Raw genomic sequence first — 24,944 nt, forward strand, 5'->3', positions numbered from 1 at the left:
CATCACCACAAGTGGCCACTGCTGTAAAGTTTTCTGAAGGGTGTGTACAGGTCACCCCTTGTATCATGATGAGGGATCCACCCATACCAGAGGCCCTTCCGAAGTTATGCCTCCTACTGTGAAATGACCAGCAGCTTGTACTACCTGGAAATCTGTAGATCACAGGTTCAGACTTCACAGGAGACAGTTGGTTCACTGGGCACTAATGCTATTACACTAATGCTGTAGTGTATTGACCTTATTCCGCCCCGCCCACTTTTGTCTCTTTTCTTTTCCCATGGATTGGCACTTCCGTTGTAGTTGCACTTCTGGTCAAGCGGGAATTAAAGTGGAGAACAAGGGAAAATTTTGCAGCTAAAACATGCTATGAAGCAGATTGATTTGTGTAAAATGTCCCATGTTCACGTGACTAGCGATTCACCAATGCCCTGGGCGGCACAAAAACGGATTTTTAGTCTGCGTAAAACTTATTTTCTCTCAAGGTCGGCTGCTGATGTTAACTGTTAATGTTTGTGTTGCACTAGTAATTCTCTGTTCATACTCAAGAGGTTTCTGGAGGCACTTCTAGACTAATTACCAAATGTGTTAATTTGTGACTGTTAACTGCCAAAATCTACACTGTTACTCTCAGTGAATCAATAATAGTAAATGATACAAGAAAAAGCTAAAAGACACATCACTCAAATAAAAATGACTACACAGTTTCTATGAAAGATCATTTCTGTTCTATAATCAAACTATAATAGGGGAGGCCAATGAATACACACATCATCACGTTTGATCAGTTTAGGAAACGACTCATCTGACAGCTGCATGCAAAACGGTAAAGAAATCTGGTTTATACATCTTAAAGCAGAACCTCATCACCAAAAATGCCACATATTCAATTTCTTTCAAAAATAATAAAAAATATACTGTCATGATACGTTTTTAAATTATTCAAATATTTCCTTAACCTATTAAACACACAGAACAAAAATGACAAGGTACACACTCTACCCCCATCCATTCCTGTTATTATTGCCTTAAAACTTAACAGCAAATGCAAAATATTATGTCTGTCCTGTTTTTTAACTACCTTTTGTAAATAAGGCCCATTGAGACGCTGTCAAAACAACATACTTTTCGAAATAATGACAGCACCTTTACAAAAGTCAACACATTTTATTAAAGAGCAGAATCAAAAACTAAAATCCCATCCCTCCTACCTAACCATTGTTGTTTTTGTGTATTTAAGTTGACCACCACTGAGTTCACATGCAGCACCCATAAATCCTCTGTAGATTTAGCCTCCCATCTTTCTCCAAACGGCCCAGTCTGCTGCTCCTCCTAATCAATGCAGCTTAACACTTTGAACCAAGCGACCACACAGATAAACGGCTACAATGATCCACTGGCCACGCCGCAGGATTTGTGCTATGTCACCCAGCATGCACCACTCACCTCCCATCACCATGACGACCCCACGACCACTACTACAGCATCCCTCCTCTTCTTTTTATGCCGTGACCATAATCAGTTCTGCCTGTGTTCTGCGACCAGAGCTCTGATCGTTTAGCCTTTAGGGGCGATCGGCCCAATTTATCAATCCTTTTATTTTAAAATTGGCCCAGTTAAAGCCCAGACAGCAATTAATTCAGCTATTAGTTATAATTAAAATGGCCTGTGTAATGGCGATAATGAAGTGCAGAGAGTTAGCCAAACCCTGATAATTAAGAGTTTCAATACTCATTTTTGTTTTTTAAGTAATTCTAATTCCAAGTTTGTTTTGACTCAGAGTTATTGGTCTAATCATTGTAGTAAGACATTGAGATTGAGAAGATTGATATTTGACAACACTCTTTGTAGAATTCTCTTCCCAAATTATTATTTACAAGAAACACATTCAATCACACAAAAACAAGTTCAGGTAGAGATTAAAGTTAATATTTTGTTTTAAAATATTATCTTATTATTTATTATCAGACCTGTTTCCAGTGGGACAGATGTGTATCCAGTAGATATTTTTTTTTTATATTTTGGTGCAATATGGGCGAGGGATGGGAGATATATATCGGTTCCAGTATCTGTGTCAACAGATATCGAAACACCAGCCAATATTTGCTGCCAATAATTCTGGTCCTGCCTGTGTGTGCCCATGTGGCCCAGTTTATCCTCAGTGCATCAGATTTGTCTTTTTGAATGTCTTTTGAGTGATGAGTAAAAATTAGAATAGAAGAAGATTAGGTTAAAAATATGTCTGCATGTTTACACAATCATGCCACAAATTATTTCATATTATTATACGCTTAAATATTTGTCTTTGTATGAATGTGGTGTGTAAGTAAGAGGGGGTGGTTGGCTGAAGGGGGTGATTAGCAGCTTTGCTTGTAGCTACAGTTGTTACAGTTATTACCATGAATCCTGTAGCGCTTTGAGAGGCTTGACAGGCTTGTAAGACCAATACACAAATAATAATGCCATATTATGGCATTATTATTTGTATTAAACTTATATTGCTAACGAGACAGTGTGAACAAATGGCAGCTCAGGTTTATTGTATTACCTTTATGTCAGTGGGGGTAATGGGCCTTACTCTTCTCATAGAAAATTTGCCAATAATGTGCTATTATTTAAAGCCCATATGACATGTTCTCATGTTTTTCTAACTATGACGTTTATTGGTGAGATAGTACCATTTGTAAATAATTATAATAGTTTTTCATCAGTCAAGTTGCAATTTGTGAAGAAAGTTAAAGTTGAAAAACAAGAAGTAGTGCTGAGTTCTACGACAGAATACCCCTGTGATGTCATCAAAAAGCGTCATTTCATCAAAAATGCTGACAGCTGACAACATTTAACAAAATAAAAGTGTTGTCAGGTGTAATTATTTGTCAAATTATACCATACATAATGCCCTTGTTTACAATCTGGTTAGTAGGTTGTGCAATTAAATCTACCTATGTCATATTGGCTGGCCATGTCAAACCAGGAAGTGACATTATAAACATCAGCAAAATTGCCAAATTGGAGAAAAAAAAATACAAACATGTTTGTAAAATCTTAAATATATTCATAATCCCTTTGTTTTACTGAAAAGTGTAGTCCAATGTGTCATATGGACATTAAATTATAAATAGAGTCACTGCGCCACTACCAGAGAAGCTGAGGCGACTGTTTTAACTGGAAATCGGGATTTTGTTAGCATTCCCTGGATAATATAGAAATACACAACGAATGGTTAGAGAAATTGTCTAGAAAGACTGTAAACTAGACACTTGGACTGCTACTGTCGTTACAACCCTGAAGATGTGCAAATTAGATAGGTCTAACAGAGAAAATAACACTACATTGACAGTCATCATTAAGTATTATGCAACAGCAATGTTTAACTCAAGAGGAAAAACATACCCTTGTCAGTCGTCTACGCTGGACAGATATTTCTTGTTGTGGAGAAGCTCATTCCTGTTGCTCTGGCTGACAAATGGATCAATTGGAGCTCTATAGTTAGTGCTGTAATTGCACTATTGTTTCAGTGAATTTCCAGACAACTGCCTTTCCTTTGTGGCTGGCTGACCTCTGCTGAAGGCTGTGGATTTACTCGCCCAATATTTGGCACAATTTATATTCATTCCATTCTCGTCCTTCTATTTTATTACCTTTGTTAGTTTCCAAAGAGCAGCAGAGAAAAAGCAGCACCGTTTCATAGCCTCAGAACAGAGGTGACATATTACCACAGTTTACCAAGTCTGGTGCATTTTGAAAATACTACAAAGATATATCATATCATAGCCTATAGGGTTACAATGTTTAGCCTTTACAAATAGGTAGAGATAAATGCTGCTTTAGTACATTTGGTTTGTCTGTGCTGAAAAACGAATGTGAGAATAGGATTATACATTTATTTTCCTTTGTTTGTGTTGTGATTTGGTAAAGAGTGGGCCAGAAAAGTTGGCAAGTTTATTCAGTAACTTGGTAGGCCTGTGCAATTAATTGAATTTCAGTAATAATTTTGATGTATTGCTGTAATCGATTATGTAATTGTGTAGTTGAGATCATTAACATTAACTCTTAAACTCTTAAGTGTGTTCTGTGCGCACAAATGTGTTTCCTTTAGTGGGAAGTATGTTCAGGGATTGTACCTTGTCTGTTTACTATTACTACTAACTATTGTCGCACTGTAAGCCAGCTTATATTTCAAGGTATTTCTTTTACTGTTTATTGATGTTTTTGAGGTTTCTTTAATGTTCCAGCACCATTTTAATTGTGAAGATTGTGAATAGTGGTAATATTTTTTAAGTTCCTTGACTTGCTTGTCAACCAAACCTTTGCTATGGCCTCACTTTTTAATTTTACATTTTTGTTTTCATGACTATTTTATTAACCTTCCATTTTAGTTTTCTTCTGGCAACAGCTGTATTTAAATCCTGTGCAGGGCCGTGCAGAGTGCATCAGAGGGGCAGGGGCTCAAACTTTTAAAAAGAGCACCAGTGAAAATATGAATGCCTGTAAAAAAATAAATACATTTGGAAGCAAATATTTTTGTGTGTGTGTGTGGAAAAGGTATATGAACAGTATCATCAAAAATAATTTGCATTTATTTGGTTATGTCTTAAAAGGATAATTGCCCATAATTGTGAACCCCCAAGATATTTAGGATAGATTTTTAATAGAACCAGTTGGCTTGGGGTGTATATTATCTTATTTCAATGCTGAAATAATAGTTGGCCTATTAAAGTTGTGCCATGTTCTATTTGATTGTAAATTATTGACACCAGGACAAAAAACCTGTCAATTCAAGCAAAGAAGCCCCTGAACTACAGGCCTGTAGCGCTGACGCTTATTGCACACCCTCCCAAAAATCATAGAACAAAATCTGACCTACTGGTAATCTGTATAGTTTTAGAATGGTATTGATCCATAGAAGAATTCATATAAGTCCACATGGTATTATTTTGTAGGAAATTGCATTCTATTGTACAAGAAATGTTTATATCGTGGTACTATTGCGAATGACATTCCACTTAGCCATCTTGCAGAATGGACTTTGGAGTATCATGAATAATGGTTGGCAGAGCTTTGATTCAACACTTCCCTTTACTGGTCAGGGCACTTTACTGTCTGTCATCTGCCTTGATAACTATGTAAAACCTACACTGTACCAGCATGATCTCCACCTAAACCTCTTCTCTTTCTCTCATTTTCCCCACCTTTCAGCAGCGACAGATGGAGGTAGAGTGTTCTTCTTACAAATATCTCTCCGCAGGGGGCTGTGGCTGCAGTCGCCATGTCATTATAAAGGTGCACTGCAGACATTGGGTGCTGCTGCAGGCAAGCACACACACAGAGCACATGATGGAGAGTGTGAAACAGGGGGCTTGCTAACTTGTGTACAGAGTAGGCATTGATGTCACATTTGATGTCGTATTTGATGTCACCGTCAACAAGGCAAGTGCATTCACATACGTTCTTTCATGTACTGTATGTATCAAATTTGTATGTTCATTCAATAGTTTTCACCCTTTCATTCCTTTTATGTTTCCATAACAAATTAAGTTCTGACAGCTAACTGCCAAAATGTATTCATTTACCAGCGACCTACACAAACACCATGGCATACTATGAACTGTCTTATGCAACTGACTTTGAGCATCCCAAACATGGGTGTAGCGTTCTCTAACGCCTGTGAAAAGCTCTTAATCATCAGAACTACAACTCCCACAGATCTAGTTCCATTTTTTTTAGCATCTGTTGTATGCTTTCTTTGGCCAAAAGAGTGAGACGCCACGACGAGGAAAGTGAGCCGGTGCGCTAGTGCACCTTAGGAAACGCGGCGCTTGTACGCCCTTACCTGGGATTTTCCTCTCTAACCGTCGCTCACTTTCCAACAAACTTGATGAAAAGCTGCTGGACCAGACGTGTCTCTACCGCCACACTGAGAACTTCATCATGCCATGTCCCAGCCTGCTTCAAATCGTTCATCATCGTGCCTGTCCCCAAGAAGCCCCGGATCACTGGACTTAATGACTACAGGCCTGTAGCGCTGACGTCTGTAGTCATGAAGTCATTTGAACGTCTGGTCTTGCCCCACAAGTCCTTCACCTCCCCCTGCTGGATCACCCCTATAGTTTGCCTACAGAGCCAACAGGTCTGTGGACGACGCCATCAACCTGGCACTCCACTCCATCTTGCAGCTTCTGGACTCCTCGGGAACCTATGCCAGGATCCTGTTTGTGGACTTCAGCTCTGCATTCAACACCATCCTCCTGCTTTGCTCCAGGACAAGCTCTCCCAGCTCAACATGCCTGACTCTACCTGCAGGGGGAGCACTGACTTCCTGACGGATCGGCGGCAGTGCTATCAGCACAGGAGCTCCACAGGGCTGTGTACTTTCTCCCCTGCTCTTCTCCCTGTACACAAACTGCTGCAGCTCAAGCCACCACGACACCACCCTCATCGGGCTCATCTCGGACGGGGATGAGTCTGTCTACAGGAGGGAGGTGGACCGGCTGGTGTCCTGGTGCAGCTCATGAAAAATGGGAGCAAAAACAAAAGTTTAAAATTTTTGTTCAGTGTATCTATCTTATTTAGTTACAGGGATTTTAGTGATGGGTGGCAAAGGTGGTTAGCGCTCTTGCCTCCCAAGAAGGAGATCATGGGTTTGATTCCCGGACCAGACCAACATCACATGATCTCTCTGGGTGGAGTCTGCATGTCCTCCCCGTGTTACTGTGGATTCTCTTCGGGTTCTCCGGCTCCTCCCACCGTGCATGTGTAAGGCAAAATTGGTGACCGTCACCCGTGACCCCAAAGAAGAACAGTAGAAAATGGATGGATGGATTTTAATGACAAAAAGACTGGTTTTGGTTGTGTCAAATTTTATGCCATTTTGCAGAACATCCCAGGAAAATTGTGACATATAGACAACTTACTTACGGTATATAGTGCCTTTTTGATTAAAGAGTCACAACATTCCACAAATTGGCATGAAATGTAGCAATTTCCATGAAGACAAACAGCTGACGACACCTAACCAAGTATTCTGTGACAGTTATTTTACTCACGCACCAAAGCCCTTTATCCTTCATTCACTCATCATCTGTTTGCCTCTAGCTGATCCATATCCTGTCTGCCACACTCCTGTGACAAAGCATGTTTTCTGGGGGCATACAAACCTCTGTACAGACACACACTGCATTGCAATCACACACTGACTCCTCCACTGAGGCTGCAGGAATGAAAGATGAGATGAAATCTTTCATACATCCATTTAGTTTAGCATGAATTATATTTTTGGCTCAATCATTAATCTCTCTCCACCCGTAATTAGTTCAACATTTCTTCTTGTGTTGCATTGCTACATACATCATCACACAAGTAAGCATCAGACAGGAGCCATGCGTTATGCAGGTTTAATGCACAACGTGGAGTTTTAGAAGTTAATTTCTGGGTGTGAACCAGGGTTTGTTGTTGTCATTGTCAACTCTCCCTGGTGTTGGTAATATGCCGACCTCACAGATTTGAATGTGTGATGTCACAGTGTTCGTGCCTCGCAGCCATAACACCTCCCAGTCTGTAAGGTCCAAGTTTGTGCGCAGCTTCTCCACAGTCACCACTTCACGTTTGGAGAGCTTCAGCCTCTGTCTGTACAGAGGCGACTGTTGTTGTGATTTTGGGCCTTACAAAAAAAAAAAAAATTTTAATTGTACAGAGGCTCAGGTGAATCATGACGTGGTCTTAAAAGCCGAGAGCTGCGCGGGACACTGCATCACAGACTCCTCTTACTGTAGTGTAGTGTAACAGTGATTCAGCGTATCCTGCTCTCTGGGCGGGCCCCATCTCCGTAAGCACACAAGGACGCCAGATAGCTTTCCTCCCTGGTGTAGGAAAGTGCAAACGCCCCTTTATCCCGCTTTACCGTCTGGCGGTTCTGTGTCTTGATGGCCTCCCTGAGACGATTCTCCCTCTTTCTGCAGCAGACTTACGTTGTTCCTGATGGGGTTTTTGCTTGGTGGCTCGGGTGTGTTTTTGCTGTTTCTTTTTCCACATTCAGTTTCGCTCAACCCTGTCTTGTTGCAGGATAAACACGAGCTGGCCCCTGTCTAGGGTGTGACCTGCCTAAGGCACAAAGACAAAGGGAGAGGCTCCAGTCACCTGCGACTGGCAGTAGGAAATTAATGAATATTGCATTTTTGGTCTTGGTCAATTTTGTCCTTGGTGTGAACTAACAACTGTTGTAGTTTTGTGTGTGGTTAGACTGGATACTAATCTTATGTTTGTTCATTACCTTTATGTATGGTAGTGTTACCATGGTCCTAATTTTGTCTGTGTTCTTGTTTTGCTGCGCTTGCAGCTAATTTTTGATAATTGCGTAGACAATATGTTTGTGACATTGTGTTCCTCCACCTTTCTGTCTTCTTCTTGTGTGATGAGATTGGGCTGATTGAAAAGTGTTCTTACTACTGAAAGTTTGTTACCCAGGGTTCATACAAAAACAATGTCCAAACATGCACTACATTTAAAATTCCCTCCTCTCACCTGGAGGAGCAGGAGTAAGGGTGAAACTAAGGGTGCGCTTCTCTTCATGTTCCCAACTTGTGCATTAATAAATCGGCCTTGCTCGACTGTCAGCTCACTCATTTTCAATAAAGGCACTGAAGCGTCTAATGCCTTCCCTCCGTCAGTTAGCCGCTATTAGCCCATAGATGAATATCGCTCCCTCTGTTCCAGTGGCGCGGCCAAGTGATGCAGCCCCCATGTGCGCGCTGACACAATGATGAATAGCTCCGGGGTCGGTCTCACACGCAACAGAACAGGACATTTCACAGACAAGGGAGGAAAAAAGAGAGTTTCAAACAGCACAGGTGGAGGTCATGTGCTCTTAGTAATAGACGTAGGCTTTTACTGGAACAAGCTGCTGGTTTTAACATTGAACATCTCACTAAATTTACCTAAAAATGTGTCCAACATTCCGCACTGTCAATTAAAAAATTACCACTTTTTAAACCTTTGTAAACTTGTCCCAGAGCATTTATTCTAGTGTCACAAAAATCACTGTGTTCCATCAAGAGTTTTGTTGGGAATAATTGTTGGGGAGTTGTGAGGAAATTGAATAAATTGATTCAACTTAAATTAACTTAAATTAACATAAATTAAACTTAAAATTATCACATTTATTCTTCAAATACACAATTGAGTGATAGAATGTCAAAAACGTTACGTTACTGGCCAATCTGCTTCAACAGAGATACATGGGCAAAAACAATATTTCAAAAATAAAAAAGTGAACAGAAGAGCTGTGGAACAATAGGTAAGCATACTGGTAAATACATTTATCACATAGAGTCAGAATCATTTTAAATTAACGCTAAGTTTAGTATTTAGCATCTTAAAATTTCAATTGGTTTGACATTAGGCTAATTGAAAATGACGACACAATCCTGATCTTAATAACTTGATGATCCAATTGACCTTTCATTATGAGTGATTGAATATAACAGGACTTTTCCTTCTGAGTGGAAAGTAACTAATTACAAATAGGTTACTCTTTTTTCTACTTTTTGGGTATTTGTACTTTCTCGCCATCAGTCTGATCCCGGGGCAAATACAAGTAGTAAACGTTTTGAGCACAGGACAAAGTGACCCTCCGCTCTCTGCACAAGAGCGCACAGGTACTTTAGGTCAGAGCAAGACCACAAATAGACAGAAAGTAAATTCAGTTTTACACAGTTTGTTCGACAAGGTTTTATATTAAAATAGCATTAAAATAACTAGTAAATGGTCATTTTTGTCACACACACTTATTACTTTTGGCTGCAGTACTTGTAAATTAGAATATTATTAACCATGTAACTGTACTTTAACTTGCGTAGACATTTTCAATACTCATTCTACCACTGCTGGTATGCTCAGATCAGTCCATGTTCCATACTGTACTCTTTAGACATTTTCTGCCATACATTCCACATAAACCAAATACCTCGGCATAAACACGTGCTAATACTCATCCTGATGTGCTTCCTCAGATGGAGCACAAGCGTAAGTGCAGTTGGCAGCACTTCACTCAGAGCCAGCGGAGGGCAGTGACCCTGCAGTGGCACAGGGACCAGGAGGAGCTGCTGGCCCAGGCCCTGGTCACACTGCAGGAGGCCAAACATGGCCACCAGGAGGCGCTAGACATCCACAAGGGTCGACAGCAGCAGCAGGACATCTGTGCCCAGCTCCACACCAAGGTCAGTGTACAGGTCATGAAGTAGGCAACACTCTGTGTCACAAAAAGTTTAGTGTTACTTTTTTTCCCACCCAAGTTATCCCTGTATTTAATTATTATTGTGAAATATTTATATCATAGTTTTATAAAGCAATGCCCAAAGCTGATTGTAAATCAGTGGGCATTTCATCTCGGTCATTTTTACTGTGTGTGGACATCAAACTTCCTCACCGCGCTGCTGTCCACATGGTAAAATGCTTTCCTTATAATAAAATTGCATTATTTAGAGATGCTCCAATACTGATACCAGTATTGATATTGGTGTCGATTCTGGAAAATGTTATGGATCAGGTATCGATTCCCTAACTCCCAACTTCTGATACTCCAAATCAGCCATTTTGAAACCATAAACAAATGTACATATTAACATATGATGCCATAAAGATGAAGTTTATTTTTTTTAAATTATGTTTAGTAACTGAATGAATGAAAGTTATTGTATTATGTGTGTACAAATAACATTATTAGCATATTATTAATATGAATATTTTTTTAAGGAAAGTAACCTGCTGTCGGTTACCAACAAAGATACATAAAGTCCAAATATTTATATCAGTATCAGAACTGAAAAAACTGATTTGGTGCATCCCTAAAATTTATCATTTGATTATTGGACATCCAATCATTCCATTTCATAATATTTCATAACAGTACAGTTCTGCTGCTTTGGACCGGATCACAAATGTTTACATCACATACATAACATTTCTGTACATACACACGCTTAATGAGGCCCCGGGTGATGGTAGGATACCTCTGTTTACACAGCTTGTTGTGTTGCAATTTTGAATTAACTACCCTGGTTCTTTGGTTGATTGGTCTAATTGCATACAAAATATGTTGTTGAAATGATTTGGTCAAAAACCATCAGGGCAACAAGTCAAATTATTTGTTTACTTTTTAGTTAGACATTGTGCACTTCAACTAAGTGGCTAATCCAAAAATACACCTCCTTTGTTATTCTGCCCACTGGAATTCAAAATGACAGTCACCAATTAAATTATTGTCGCCTTCAGATTAGGCACTACATTACAAAACAACCTCCTCCTGTCTGTATACTGTATATTCTGACAACTCCCCAACCCCCTCACGACGCCTTCTACAGCTCCAAAACACACACAAAATGCCAGTGTTGCTTTCCCCCCTTCATCCATCTGGATTCCCTCGCTCTGATAGGAACACGTGTCGCTTTACAGAACATGTGTGAGAGTAGACAGCAGCAGCAGGAAAAGTACGGCTTCCTAACACGTTATAACTGCTGACGAGGACGAGCACTCTGCCACTGCCAGTCTGTCTGACAGCCTCTCGCTTTGGGTGCCACTCGAGATTGGCTGTGAATGCAAACAAGCTAATAAGGACAGTCTGGCAAACGCGACGATGATGCTGTCTCCCATGGGTGCTGTAGTTCAAGACATTTGTGGGAGGCGAGCGAGCGAAATCCATGTGCTGTGATGCACTGCTGTACTAATGGAATCTGCTTGTGCCTGTGCTTTTGGCGTCATGGCCGATTAGATAAAATAACATTGTGATGGAGTGAGGGAGCTCGGAGAGGGGAAAGTGCGGGAAAATGCAACTTTTGAGAAATGATGAGGCGCTACAGCAAAAACACATTGAGTTGTTGTGTTTTTAGCTTAATATACAAATAAATGACTACAACGAGCCTATAAAGTGAAAATTCTCAACTAACATTTAAAAAAACATGCAGGGACATGCTGTATTGTGCTAAATTAACTTCCTGCTTTCACCTATCACCGCCTACATCCCTGTACTCCGAGTGACACATGTAGAGTTCTAGCCACTTTTCACAGATAAAAACATATACATTACAATTTGCTGCTTGTTACGGGGAAATGCCACTATGATTAGCTTATCAGATATTTTGAACAAGAAGTCAATGGACCTGTTCAAAGTACTTCATAGTTTTAGATCAATATTGAAGTTAACAAGAAACAAAATGTAAAAATAGCATTTACTTTATATATTTCAATACTAAGTAGCTAACTCTGAACACAATTAAAAAAATACACATTAACAACTATTAACAAAAATGATCACCAATCTTAAATGCAATGTAAGAAATGTCAAAAGCCCAGCGGCACTGAACAGAAGCATTTGAAGCTATGTAACTTTTCTGTTATAAATATCTTCCGCCTCTTTAGATGTAGTGGCTTTTCCTAAAATGTTCAACAGTATTAAACTCATCTATCTCCATGGAGACACATGGGTGACACGACTAGGTCAAGTTACAGGTCAGATCTGTGGAAAGGCAACCACACTAACAGTTAAGAATGCATGTTTTAGATGAATACTAACACTTAAAGGTGGAATGGACGATTTTTTTCAGAATTTTTTTTAATCATATTTCCTCGTGGCGTGGATAAATCATTAGTCCTGCCACGTATCAATCATAAAACGCACCTACCGCTCACCTGCAGCCGCGTCAGGCTCGTCCCCACGTTTCCGCGTGCCTAAGCGCATTGATCTATCATAATATAGTTCCCTCAGTGTACGGGGCAAAATGAAGACGGAGAAAGACAGTTTGAGCTGACGCAGAAGTGGACAGAAATCTACGGGAGACGAGAGATGTGATGTGATCTGTCGCGCTAATAAACAAACACACGTGTGTGTTGTATCGGTCCACACGGGGGAGTGCGCATGCGCACTTCCGCCTGCGTTCTCAAATCGCCAAAAAATCGTCCATTGCGCCTTTGAAGTAAGGTGAGATAAACTGATCCATCTTGCACTTAGACAAGGCAAGAACGTCTCCATGGAGACACGCATGTGGCAAACCCTCCCCTAGACATGAACATAACGTCAAACTGAAAATAAGACTGAATTCATGTTTCAGGCAGAATACACAAACATGTTTCATTATGACATTAAGGTTAGAAAACAGGACATCACACTGGTGTGTGTGTGTGTATGTGTGTGTATTTTCTTGAAAGCACTAAGCCATTTCCCTTTTTAAAAACAGCAGGTGTCCTTTGGGTAATTCCATCACATTTGCAGCACTGTGCTGGTAACTATTATTGTTATGACTCTGTGCAGCAGTAAAAAGAATGATACAAAAACACACACTGCCATTTCACTCCTGTGACTTCTGCAAATTCTCCCAAAACAAAGTGCCGTTTGCACAATTTAGAGCTGAGGTTAAAGTCCTGTTTGCATTCAATTTCTTTGTGACACTTCTTTTATCACGCCAGAGCAGAGGCAAGAGACGAACAAGTGATGGATTCTCCCGGACCAAAAACAGTCTCCTCTCTTTCTAAATTAAATTCTCATGCCATTTCAAAATGTATTGCATTGTATGTAGAATATTGGAGCGTGTCTACGAATAACACAAGGTTACGTTTGAGTGGAAAGGAGGTCATTGGCGTTCATGATAACTTTTGTTGGAAGGATATTGATGATACTTTGGTTACTGTTGATGAGTGTGTTTGGTCATAGGTTATACACATTTCAGTAAATATAATACCGCTATTGCATTACAGCTGACATTGGGTTGATAATACAGGGTTCAGAATAAGCGGTATCGCATCGCAAAATGCGACGCAATTTCTCTCAAATGCGATGCATTCGCCAGAAAAAAGTGTGTTTGTATCGCAGCTTTTGCGATACAAAAATGTGTTCAATTGTGTAACCAAAGCGCCTTAAAGTACTGATCACTCGTCAATCGATCGTCAATAGCATCATGACACATGTAGGACGTGTGTTGTCATGACAAGTCCCGCTGCTGTCTCAGATCACGAGTCTGAAAGTGGGAGGAGCCACGTGCGCTAAAGTTTGCGTCAGATTCAGACTTCCGAGGTCAATAGCTCCTAAACGCAAAAGTCTTTGCAGATCATTCACCTGCCTAAATACTCATATTTACACTGCCAAGTGACACAACCTCGTTTTTAACAATCAGATGTGTATTTTGGGCGCAGTGAATCACACTGATCCGAATGTGCAGAGCCGAGACGAGAGTACTTAGGGACCGTCATCAAATGTGCAGCCGGAGCCGAGACGAGAGTACTTAGGGACCGTCATCAAATGTGCAGCCGGAGCCGAGACGAGAGTACTTAGGGACCGTCATCAAATGTGCAGCCGGAGCCGAGACGAGAGTACTTAGGGACCGTCATCAAATAGCAAAACGAAAAATGGAATGGAACGTCAAATAGAGCGGTACTATAACAATACAATACAATAACACATAAAATACACCATGATGGACACCACAGCAACCTTTATTTTTCCATCAGAAGCTTAATACTCCTGCAAATAGTCATCTGATTGATGATGATATGGAAGAAAGTTGTAAATAAGGCCATCTGTCTGTGTTGATTAATATGTTCAACAACTAATTTTGTTTGCAAGTTTTCTTTTTTTATGTTTTTAAGTGTTTAAAAGTTAATTTGTTTCGAGTTTTTTTTTTTATTGAATGTTTACAAATACATTTTAAATAAATAATCGTGTTATATCAATGGAAAATATTGATTGTTAGTCACTTTCATGTTTTGCTATGCAATTATCAAATTGCTATACAAATTTGAAAAAATTAACAGATTGTTTAGCAGCGCCGCTATACAAGTGAAAATCCTTAATCTGAGCCCTGGATATGAAACAGCAACAACGTGGTAGTACAGAGAATGCATCTTTCACAAAATGTTTAACGCAATTTGATTTGTATGTTTCTTTAAAGGTGGTATGGACGATTTTTTTCAGCAATTTTTTTTATCTTATTTCCTCGTGGCGTGGATAAATCATTTGTCCTGCCACGTATCAATCATAAAATGCACCTACCGCTCACCTGCAGCCGCGTCAGGCTCGTCCCCACGTTTCCGCGTGCCTAAGCGGATGGATCTATCATAATATAGTTCCCTCAGTGTACGGGGCAAAATGAAGACGGAGAAAGACAGTTCGAGCTGACTCAGAAATGGACAGAAATCTACGGAAGACGAGCGATGCGATGCGCTCCGTTGTGCTAATAAACAAACGCACGTGTGTGTTGTATCAGTCCGCACGGGGGAGTGCGCATGCGCACTTCCGCCTGCGTTCTCAAATCGCAGAAAAATCGTCCATACCGCCTTTAAATCAAATGTAAAAGGTATTTATGTATTTGACCGTGTTAGGATGTTCTATCAACACCTAAAAAACATGTCAAAATCAAAGACCATCTATCTGTATCTGCCAGTCAGACACTATATTCAAGTATGCAAATGAAAAGTGAATGACAATGTGCTGCAAAAGAAACGTTCTCCATACATTTAGGTTATAAAAAACAATCCAATATTTCTAAATGTTTTAAATAGCCAGAATAAAGCATATTATTTCTCTTGACCATTGCCTCCTCAGAACCGTGTTACACAGTGCACATTTTGAAAAACGCCCACACTTTAGTTGCCTCCATCAAATGTATGTAATTTCAGGACCGCCCACTGAATGGCGCCATGTACTATCACCCCCTTTAATTCCACAAGTACACCCAGATGCGTACAGTACACCCATACCACCGTAAAGTATATTGAAACGAATGATTGAGTTTAGCGCATTACACCTCGCTCATTTCCTTACGATTTATCAGTGAAAAGCAGACCTCTCATTTCAATCAGGGCCTGTTTGTCGCACGCTCCTCGGGCTTCTGTAATTAGCTGTCTTTGTTCTTGCCCGTGCTGTTTATTCAATGCTTTTATTCGGTCCCGGCTTTCATTTGCCTCCCACTTATAGCCCGCTCCCAGGCAACTTTGATGAGTGATTGTGCTTTCCATATGAGTAAATAAAGCCAGGAAACATGCGCTCAGGTGAGGAGACAGAGGATGACAGAGGACCTGATGTTGTGGTCGTTACGGATGTGCTTGATGGAATATGTTAATGGCACAGCACACGTTTGCCAGGCTCCAAGTGCAGCCTGTGCAGCTCCGACAGTTTACTGCATGTCCCTTCTCTCTCATCCCCATTTCACACTGTCCTTTTAAAGAATATGTGAATGTTCTTGCAACTAATAAGCCAATTGACCTTGGTAAAGTGTTGAGATGGAGGACACGCTGTTACATTGTAGTGTGTAGCTGTATGTAGGACTAGTACAGCCTGAGTAGAGGTTCCATTTACTTGAGTAACTTAAAAGGTAGTAATGATCACATTTATGTAGCACTTTTCTACCTCCAAGTGCTTCACATTCACACACACACACACACACACACACACTCACACACACATTCACACACACATTCACACACACATACACACATACACACACACACACACACACACATTCACACACACATTCACACTGGGGGCGGAGGGGGTTAAGCGTCTTGCTCAAGGACACAACTACATTTTTCCCATGTGGGAGCGAGGATCAAACTGGTGGATGCTTCGTATACTGGAGCAGGAATCTAAACTCTGAACTTTGAGAGGATGAGCACTCTACCAACTGAGCTACTACTGCCCCAAATTAATACAAATACAAATACTGCTACAAATAAAGTATTAATAAATAAATAAAAAAAAATGCTTTTTCTGGTCTGTTCAGTGGAAATAACTAATAAGGTCAATTAGGCACTGCAAACTGTCTTCAAGATCGACAATCTATTTAACTTCAAAACTATGCACTTTGGACCTAAAACTCCAACAATAGAAATGGTGCATGGATACCAGTGGAATGTACTTTTTGCTGCAGCATAAAAAGCAATAACAAGAAAATAGACGACTGGAACAAAGCCGACTGCAGGAATGAAGTGAAATTATTTTGGACGTTTACTGAATGAATAATAGACTTTTACTCAAATTGTCTTTGACGACTGAATGATGACACTGGGACAGATGGACCGATACATAGGGGGACATATGCTAGCAGCTTGACTGACTAAATGTATAGTTTGTTTTGTGAACCACTCTGATTCTTATTTATTATGCCTTTTTGCTATGACAAATTATGAAAATTATAAAAGAAATCTTGGAGAAAAAGAAGAAGAAGGAAATACTGGGAATGTTTACTTGCTTATTTACATACAAACAATTACTTTGAATTTGAGTGGTATTTTCTTTAAATGCTTGTCAACTCACATTCTGGCTTCTTTGAATATTATCCAAATACTCTAAAATACTCTGGGTGCTGTGCATCAGCTGGTCTCCTCTCTTTCCCAGTCAAAGCACCTGTTTGGAATAACTAATGCCTCTTGATGGCCTTAGCTCAGACTGGAGGTGGAGCGTGGGCAGATGACAACTTTCCAAGGAGTTAATTGCTCATAGAAATTGCAGACTGAAGGCCCATGTATTCCTGTCAGAAAATGTGTATAATGCTGCTAAGGATAATTGCATGGTTTCAACTTGGCCGTCTTTGAATACGTCTTTAAGTCGAGACACTGCAGGTGAATAAAATAAATCTAAAACGTTTATCCGACATGTTTCTGCAGGAAAAACAGATAAATGAACAATCGCTTGTATACTTCTGACTTATTAGAAGAAAAGTGAATGAATGTTCCAAAGTGTATATTACCATTTCTACATTAAAGTAGTCATTCAATGGTTTACAAGGAAGTATTTTTTTTTATTTTTGAATGTGTTCATTTCCTTTTAAAAAGTCAACATTGACTCATGACTCAATACTCGCATATTTCATAATTTCACATGTATAAAAAAAATTCCCAAAACAAAAGTAGAACAAGAAGGAATCACTCATAAACAACACTTTAATTATTTCTTATGCCGTTATAAGTATAAATATGCTTCTTACTCAAACATGCAAGAATAAATGAAAATACCATATTGAGTAAATTGATTATGAAAAAATACCATTGTAACAAGCTCATTAATGTTGAGGTTGTGTGATATGTCCCCTTTACATGGAGCTTCATGCTTGTTGCCTTTGCACTGACAACTATTTGTGTTTCCATTTTTATCTTATCTCTTTCACACCCAAAAGTCAGCGCCGCCATAAAGGCATCTGACATGTGGCCACGCACAGCCTGACAAACCCCATCATTTAAAACTGTGAGCGCACATTAACAAAGGCTTTGAGCACAGATGAAAAGCCTGTCACACTATTGTTATTCTGACATCTCTCTTCTTTTTATGCACTCATAAAAATCTGCCATTTTCCGTCTCTTCTCACAGATTCCACAGACAAATTACAGACGAACTCTCAGTGACCGAGTTCTTCCCTTGGTGCCCTTCAAAACAGTATAAACCTTCATAACATCCAGTGTTTACTATGTTTACAGTACGACCTTGTGCAAACGCTCACACAGTGTTGACATAATGTAAGTCAGGGTTTGAAGATGATAACATGTGCTTCCATGTTGTGAAAAATGTGACCAGTTAGAACTGAATAGAAATTAAATCTGTGTTTGTGGGTCATCAAAACTGTGCATTCTTCACCTTTGAGAATGTGGATATTAATGAGACAAACGTAAGATAAGATAAGATAATCCTTTATTGTCCACACATGGGGAAATTTCGTAGTTTCAACGCAGTAGATACAGGAGGAAAGGACAGATAACGTAGGAAATTAAAAAAAAAAACACTCTTAATAGAACTCTTATAAACAAAAACAAAAACTCCTCTCATATCTTAATAGGGAATGGAGGAAAAAGAAAAAGATAAATACATTGAATTAAATAAAAAGATAAAGATAAAAATAATAATAAAATAATAATAATAAAATAAATACGTTACACAAGTTCTTGCATATAAAAGCACAGATAAAAAAATATATATACATGTTTGATTCACAAATTGCTATATACAAATTGTACATGAATAAGTCCATAAATCAGGCATCGTGAAAAAAAAAAGTATAATCTGTTCTTTCTGCATCAATAAATTAATATGACACAAATTTCACCCCATAGTTGCAGTTTTGTATAATAATACCAACCTTTACTCAGATGAAAACAGGTCAATTTGCTGATCTGACAACTTTTGCAGTGATTTTTTTGAGTAACAGTACACATTTTATATAACTAAACTAACACCAATAACTAAAACATTACCAAATCAGGTCTTTTAGTAACAATGTATTGGATAATGTGACGAATAATGTCCTTACCACTATCTGGCTCTTTAAATTTGGCAACAGGATTGTTTTTGTTTCTTTTTTGTTATAGAAGTATGTTCAGGTACACTTCAAAACTGTAAATTATTATTCAATTAAATCCTTGTCGTGATATCGAATCTCAATTTACAATTTAATGCATGTCCTCAATTCTCTCATCCCCATTTCACGCTCACCTGTCCTGTTTAATAAAGCTTACGGGCAAAAATCCCTTTAAAAAAGAAAAGAAAATCAAGGTTTTTTTTGCACAGAAATAATTTCATCACTGTCGACAATCTAATTTTGAGTCGTTTGGTGTCATCGTATCTCCGCTATCAAATATTCCACTGTTAAAAATCCCTTAGTTACGCCTGTTGCTTTGGACTAGTGTCAAACGGGACAGGATTAGAGCCTGGCTTTGTCCAAATCCACTGTCACCCGAACACCAGCCATGTGCGTGTCATTGTGCTGCGCTAACGTGTCAGAAGTCGCACTCATTTGCAGTTCAGCCCCAGAGGGATGAGAAATCTGTGTGCTGATGGAGCTGTGAACAGGCCGTCTCGCTGGAGCGCAACACTTTAAATAACCCACAAACCATCACTGCGTAACACGACAGTCACTCAAACAATGCTGAATGCACTCTTGTTGCATGTGGCTTTGCAAAAAGAAAAACGTGTTACAATTTGGTCCCGAATTTTGATGTGAAAAGTTAACAAAAATGGGTTCGGTTGCTAGGCTTATTGGCAGTTGCTGTCTGTGTTGTTGTGTACCTGTGCAAGACACTTCACACTTCCGCTCATATGGATTGGTTAAGGTGTGCAATGTCTTCAAAAACTCGAGAGGGGAAAAATATTTGTCAGCGAAATACCTATTGTTCATAATTTGGAAGGTCTTTAATTTCTTGTAGTATTTCTTGCTCTACTTGGCAAACTAAGCGTTATATATTTAAACAATAGAATCTCAATGTCAAATAGCAATTAGCAATTAGCATTTGCCATTTACAGCTTGGCACGTATATGACACAATACACAATTAAAAAAACGCCATAATATTAATACCAGGTGGGTACCTGATTTTCAAACCGTGAAAGGAGGAAGTAGGTATTTAAGTTAAGTGAAACTGGTGTGGACCACCCAAGCTCAGCCAATCAGAGTTCAGCTTTCGGTGTTTAACTCCGGTTTGATAGGAAATACAATACTATATTAATACATACGGACAGCATGCAGCAGCCTTATTTTTGTCACAAAGTGCTGCTTTTACCACACCCTCTTTGGGGAAAAACATCACATTTTATTAATTTACCACAAAGAGAGGAGGACATGCAGTAAACTGTCAGAGCTGGGATTCATACTCTCAACACCACGACCGGCTGCACATGGATCCTGGCATGTGTGCTGCCTCCTTAACCACTCAACCACCGGGCAGCACTATGATGAAGACATTTCCAACACTCCAGCAAAACTTCATGCCACTTTTAGACACTTTGACACTTGTCCTGGTCTGTTTTCTCCCAGACAGTTGCTAACAGCGCTGTATATATTTGCATGTATTGTGTATTTGGTGTGTGTGCAGTTACAGCAGTGGCGGGCTCAGCAGGAGGAGGTGGCGAGGCTAGAGGCTGCCATAGCGACCAGACAACGAGAGGCTGAGGAGCAGAGGCTGAAGAGGGAGAAGGAGAAACAGGCTGTCATCAGAACCCAGCAGAAAGAACAGGTGAACTGCAGATACTATTTGTTCTTGAGTTGACACTGGGGCAGGCAGCTTTAGAGACCACAGATTATTCATCCAGATGATGAGAGTTTGGACTAAAACTTGTGGAGGTGGAGTATGAAACAAAAGGGAAAGCTTAATAAGGCTGCAAAACAATAGTCGTAGTCGTATTTTGATCATCGTAATTGTAATTTGAACTACAAACTCTACAACACACTCTACACTCAACTTTTATAACCTGATTTTCATAATTTCTCTATCTAGAAACCTTCAGTCACCTTATTTCAACCTTTATTTGGTTGTAATGTATTTAAGAAATTACAATAGAAATAATAGTTTGACAAGTCGACTACTTAAAAATAATAGCTGACTACTCGACAACTAAAACGACTGTTAGTTGCAACTCTAATGCATAATTTGATATATGAGTAATATAATGCAAATTCAGAATAACAACCAAAGATGTGATATGGTGACTATAAATGCTTTCAAATGAGCAAAATACAAAAAAAATACCAAAATATAAACAAAAATATTGAAAATACTTCGCAAAATGTACAATGTCAATTTGAAACATCAGCTGCATTAAATGAAAAGCAGAATTAAACACTTTGTACCTATTTTGTATTCACAATTAGTCTTAGAAGTTGCTTAAAGCTCCCTCTACAGCTCAAATCTTATTGTTTGTTTAAAAAAAATCTATAAAGATAAGTCGATATAGGAAATATTGTGGCAGGCCTAGTGCTCGCTGGTGGTACATTGGTATAAGGCGTTGCACATGTGTGTTTCTGTCACAACCACAGCCTCGACTGTTTGCCGAATGTCTCTACCTTCTCTCTGCCAACTTCACACTACAGCTGTTCTCTTGAATTAAGCAATATAAAAGTGCACGCTGTACAGTGGACAGTCCCCCACCTGACTGTTACAACAAAGATGTTATTGCTTTGCCTGGAATGTTCTGGAGTATGGCAACGTATTTATCCTCATGCTAACAAGCAGATGACACCACCAAGCTAAGTTACAGGTCAGATCTGTGGCGAGGTGACTCCGCTCACACTGTAAGAACGCATGTTTTTCAAGATATTTTTGAACGTATATAAAAACTGTAATTTAATAAATGTAAGTTTAATGTCGTACCGGACCATTCAAGGCAAAGCAATACATTAATATCGCTATGGAGACAAGAAGGTGATGGCGCGTCCACCAGAAAAGTTGCATAGTGCATCTTTAATTAGTAAGTCTATCCCTAAAATGTCTGTACTTTGCTTGTAAGATTCCATTCAAGAGATTAGAAATAATAAAAGTCAATATGTCAATATACTTCTTGAATCAAGTTTTGTAAACCATAATTCACACATGCTTAAATGAGAAGTAAGTACAACATTTATATCATAATAGTTAACCACAGAATTAATTTACCAAATAAGACAAGATGAATATACTTAATCTAATGGTTAGACTCCGAGGCTTTACCCCCTCTGGTGCAACAATAACTTCACGTCTGGCTGTGTGATTAACTCTCTGCTCGGGGTTCTAGGAGGAGGACGGTGTGATTAATGGCGGGCGTTTAACTTCCATTGGATTCCATATGATTCAAAACAACAGTCTGTGAGACAGTGAAATATCTGCTCATTCCCTCTATTCACACTTGTCTGATTTTGGGCTCGTCTCGATCAATAGGATATGGCGATGCTTAGAGTCACATTACCGCGAGGACAGCGGGAGTTCTTGTGTACTTGTTGTTCTAACGGTTTTCTTTGCTTCTAAATGGATGTCCCGCAGGTGAAGGAGTTTTACCTGAAGCAGCAGCGGCAGAGGGAGGAGGTGGAGAGGAGGGATCAGGAGAGACTGGCGAGTCTTCGAGCCCTAATAGAGGAACAGGCCGGGAGAGACAAAGACAGGTATAGGATTTTGGACGATATAAAAACTGACCAGAATGTTAAGAATCAAAACGGTGATTCTGGAGGTAGAGCGGTCGACATATTACTGCAATTTTCAGTTCAAATCACTGCATACTGTTGTTGTGCCTTTTGTCAAGACACTTCTCCTATGTGTGGATGTATTCTGTGATTGAGTGAGTGAATGAATGACGTAGAGAGGCTACTGTAAGTTACAATAAGCAAACGGAGTTCATTTGCACAAACAAATCATGGCCATTTTTAAAAGTCATCGAAGGCTTTGCAGTTTGCTCTTTGAATTCATGAGTTTCAGCTTCTTGTTATATGCAAGATTTTTAGGATTTTTTCCACATTCAAACATATTTAGTTATTTTATTGTTTATCACTATGGTCACAACGATCCAAATTTTTAGATTTTGCAATGTTTTGATCAAATCCATTCAAATTATTGTCATTAATAATGTCAATGTTACAATATATATGGACATTTGAAACGCTACAGACTTTTTACACTAAACACGGGGAATGGCCCGTCTCCTCACCGCCTGAAACAACAGAGCGGAGTAAGAGAGACACTAGCTGTGGTCACAGATGAGTCTTTTGTCCCATGGGCTGTTACTCCCCTCAAGCTTGAATCCTCCTGCGAAGGTGCACTGAGACATTTGACTGAGACACAAAGAGACTGAGAAGAGCAGTGAGTTTACGTAAATTGCCTTTGGGGTCAGTCAAGTATCAATCTATCTATCTATCTGTAAAAGATGGTATCAAGAAAAATACTTTTTGACTATATTTAAAAATGGAGCTATCTGTTGTTGCTATTTAACTCTTCAGTTAGACATACAGCACATTTATCTATGAAAATCAGTTTTAATCCGCTCATTTTTGCTTTGAGGGCTGCCATTTCACAGGATGCTTTTGTGCTTTTATGTTGGATTTAGTTTCTTGGCCAAACCCTCCTTTTATCACTTTTTGAAAACCGTTTCTGTTCTCTCCAGTTCCAGAGTATTGTCCCTGTGCATCTGCTCCTGCCTGCCTCTTTCCACCTCAGTGAATTTAAATACTCTTTTTACAACCCCTTAAACAAAATATGTTAACTGTCCAAAAACCACACACAGTTTGTACTAGAAGAGGTGTTGCAGTTTTATATCGACATCATCCAGAAAAGACCCTGTAAACCTTTTTTTGCGATCACATCCAGATGCACATCAAAACGACTGAATAAACAATTATTTATCTCTACAACCTTTATAGCGGGTCATTCCGGCCTGACCTAATCTGTGTGAGTTTATGCGCTGTGTTAAGGCTGATAATAATGGTGGTGACACTCAAACTGGAGCCTATAGTGACGGTGCACACAAGTATTACAGAGAGGCTGCAGAGGACATAAACAGTACATGATGGTGTACAAGAGGTGTGGGTGGAAATGCTCCATAAATCTGCCCCAAGACCACTGTCCCTAGAGGGCAGGGGGACATCTGGGGTGGCACTGGAGGAGGGCCAAGTGTGGAGATCGACAAAATTTGGATTTATGATGCTCTAAGATAATATTACTAAAGTTTACAGGATGAAAAGTAACCGAAATTATGATCAAACTATTGATATATTGAGTGTACTACATCTGCCACAAACACTGAATAAATATGCATTAAATATGCATCGTAAGGCACCTTTATATAACTTCATTTATTCAGTTTTCAGTAACAGCCATTGATAGGAGCTGCCCTGAGGCAACCTGATAGACATGGAGGCACGGCTGCCATTTTGTGCCTAAAGCCTCTTTTACACTCATTCATACAGAAAGGGAAGATGTGTCATTGAGGCGCCTCACTCCTACCACTACAGCTACTCCTGCTGCTGCTCCTGCTGCTGCTGCTGCTGCTCCTGCTGCTGCTGCTGCTGCTCCTGCTGCTGCTGCTGCTCCTGCTGCTGCTGCTGCTGCTGCTCCTGCTGCTCCTGCTGCTGCTCCTGCTGCTGCTCCTGCTGCTGCTGCTGCTGCTCCAGCTGCTGCTCCTGCTGCTGCTGCTGCTGCTCCTGCTGCTCCTGCTGCTGCTCCTGCTGCTGCTCCTGCTGCTGC

General features: G+C 39.7%; 1 protein-coding gene across 1 annotated transcript in view; it reads left to right on the forward strand.

Annotated features, from left to right (window-relative positions):
• The window catches only part of LOC140359153 (coiled-coil domain-containing protein 148-like), a 43,979-nt gene that overhangs the window by 12,469 nt on the left and 6,566 nt on the right, over positions 1-24,944 (forward strand). Inside the window, exons 9-11 of the mRNA XM_072444019.1 lie at positions 10,005-10,211; positions 20,835-20,975; positions 22,755-22,873. Of these exons, the coding sequence (XP_072300120.1) occupies positions 10,005-10,211; positions 20,835-20,975; positions 22,755-22,873 (467 nt within the window). The remainder of the gene's footprint in view (positions 1-10,004; positions 10,212-20,834; positions 20,976-22,754; positions 22,874-24,944) is intronic.

Source organism: Eucyclogobius newberryi, unplaced genomic scaffold (assembly GCF_026437365.1).
Source record: "Eucyclogobius newberryi isolate DKJ021-1_F unplaced genomic scaffold, fEucNew1.0.hap1 SCAF_14, whole genome shotgun sequence".
NCBI classification, from domain to species: Eukaryota; Metazoa; Chordata; class Actinopteri; order Gobiiformes; family Gobiidae; genus Eucyclogobius; species Eucyclogobius newberryi.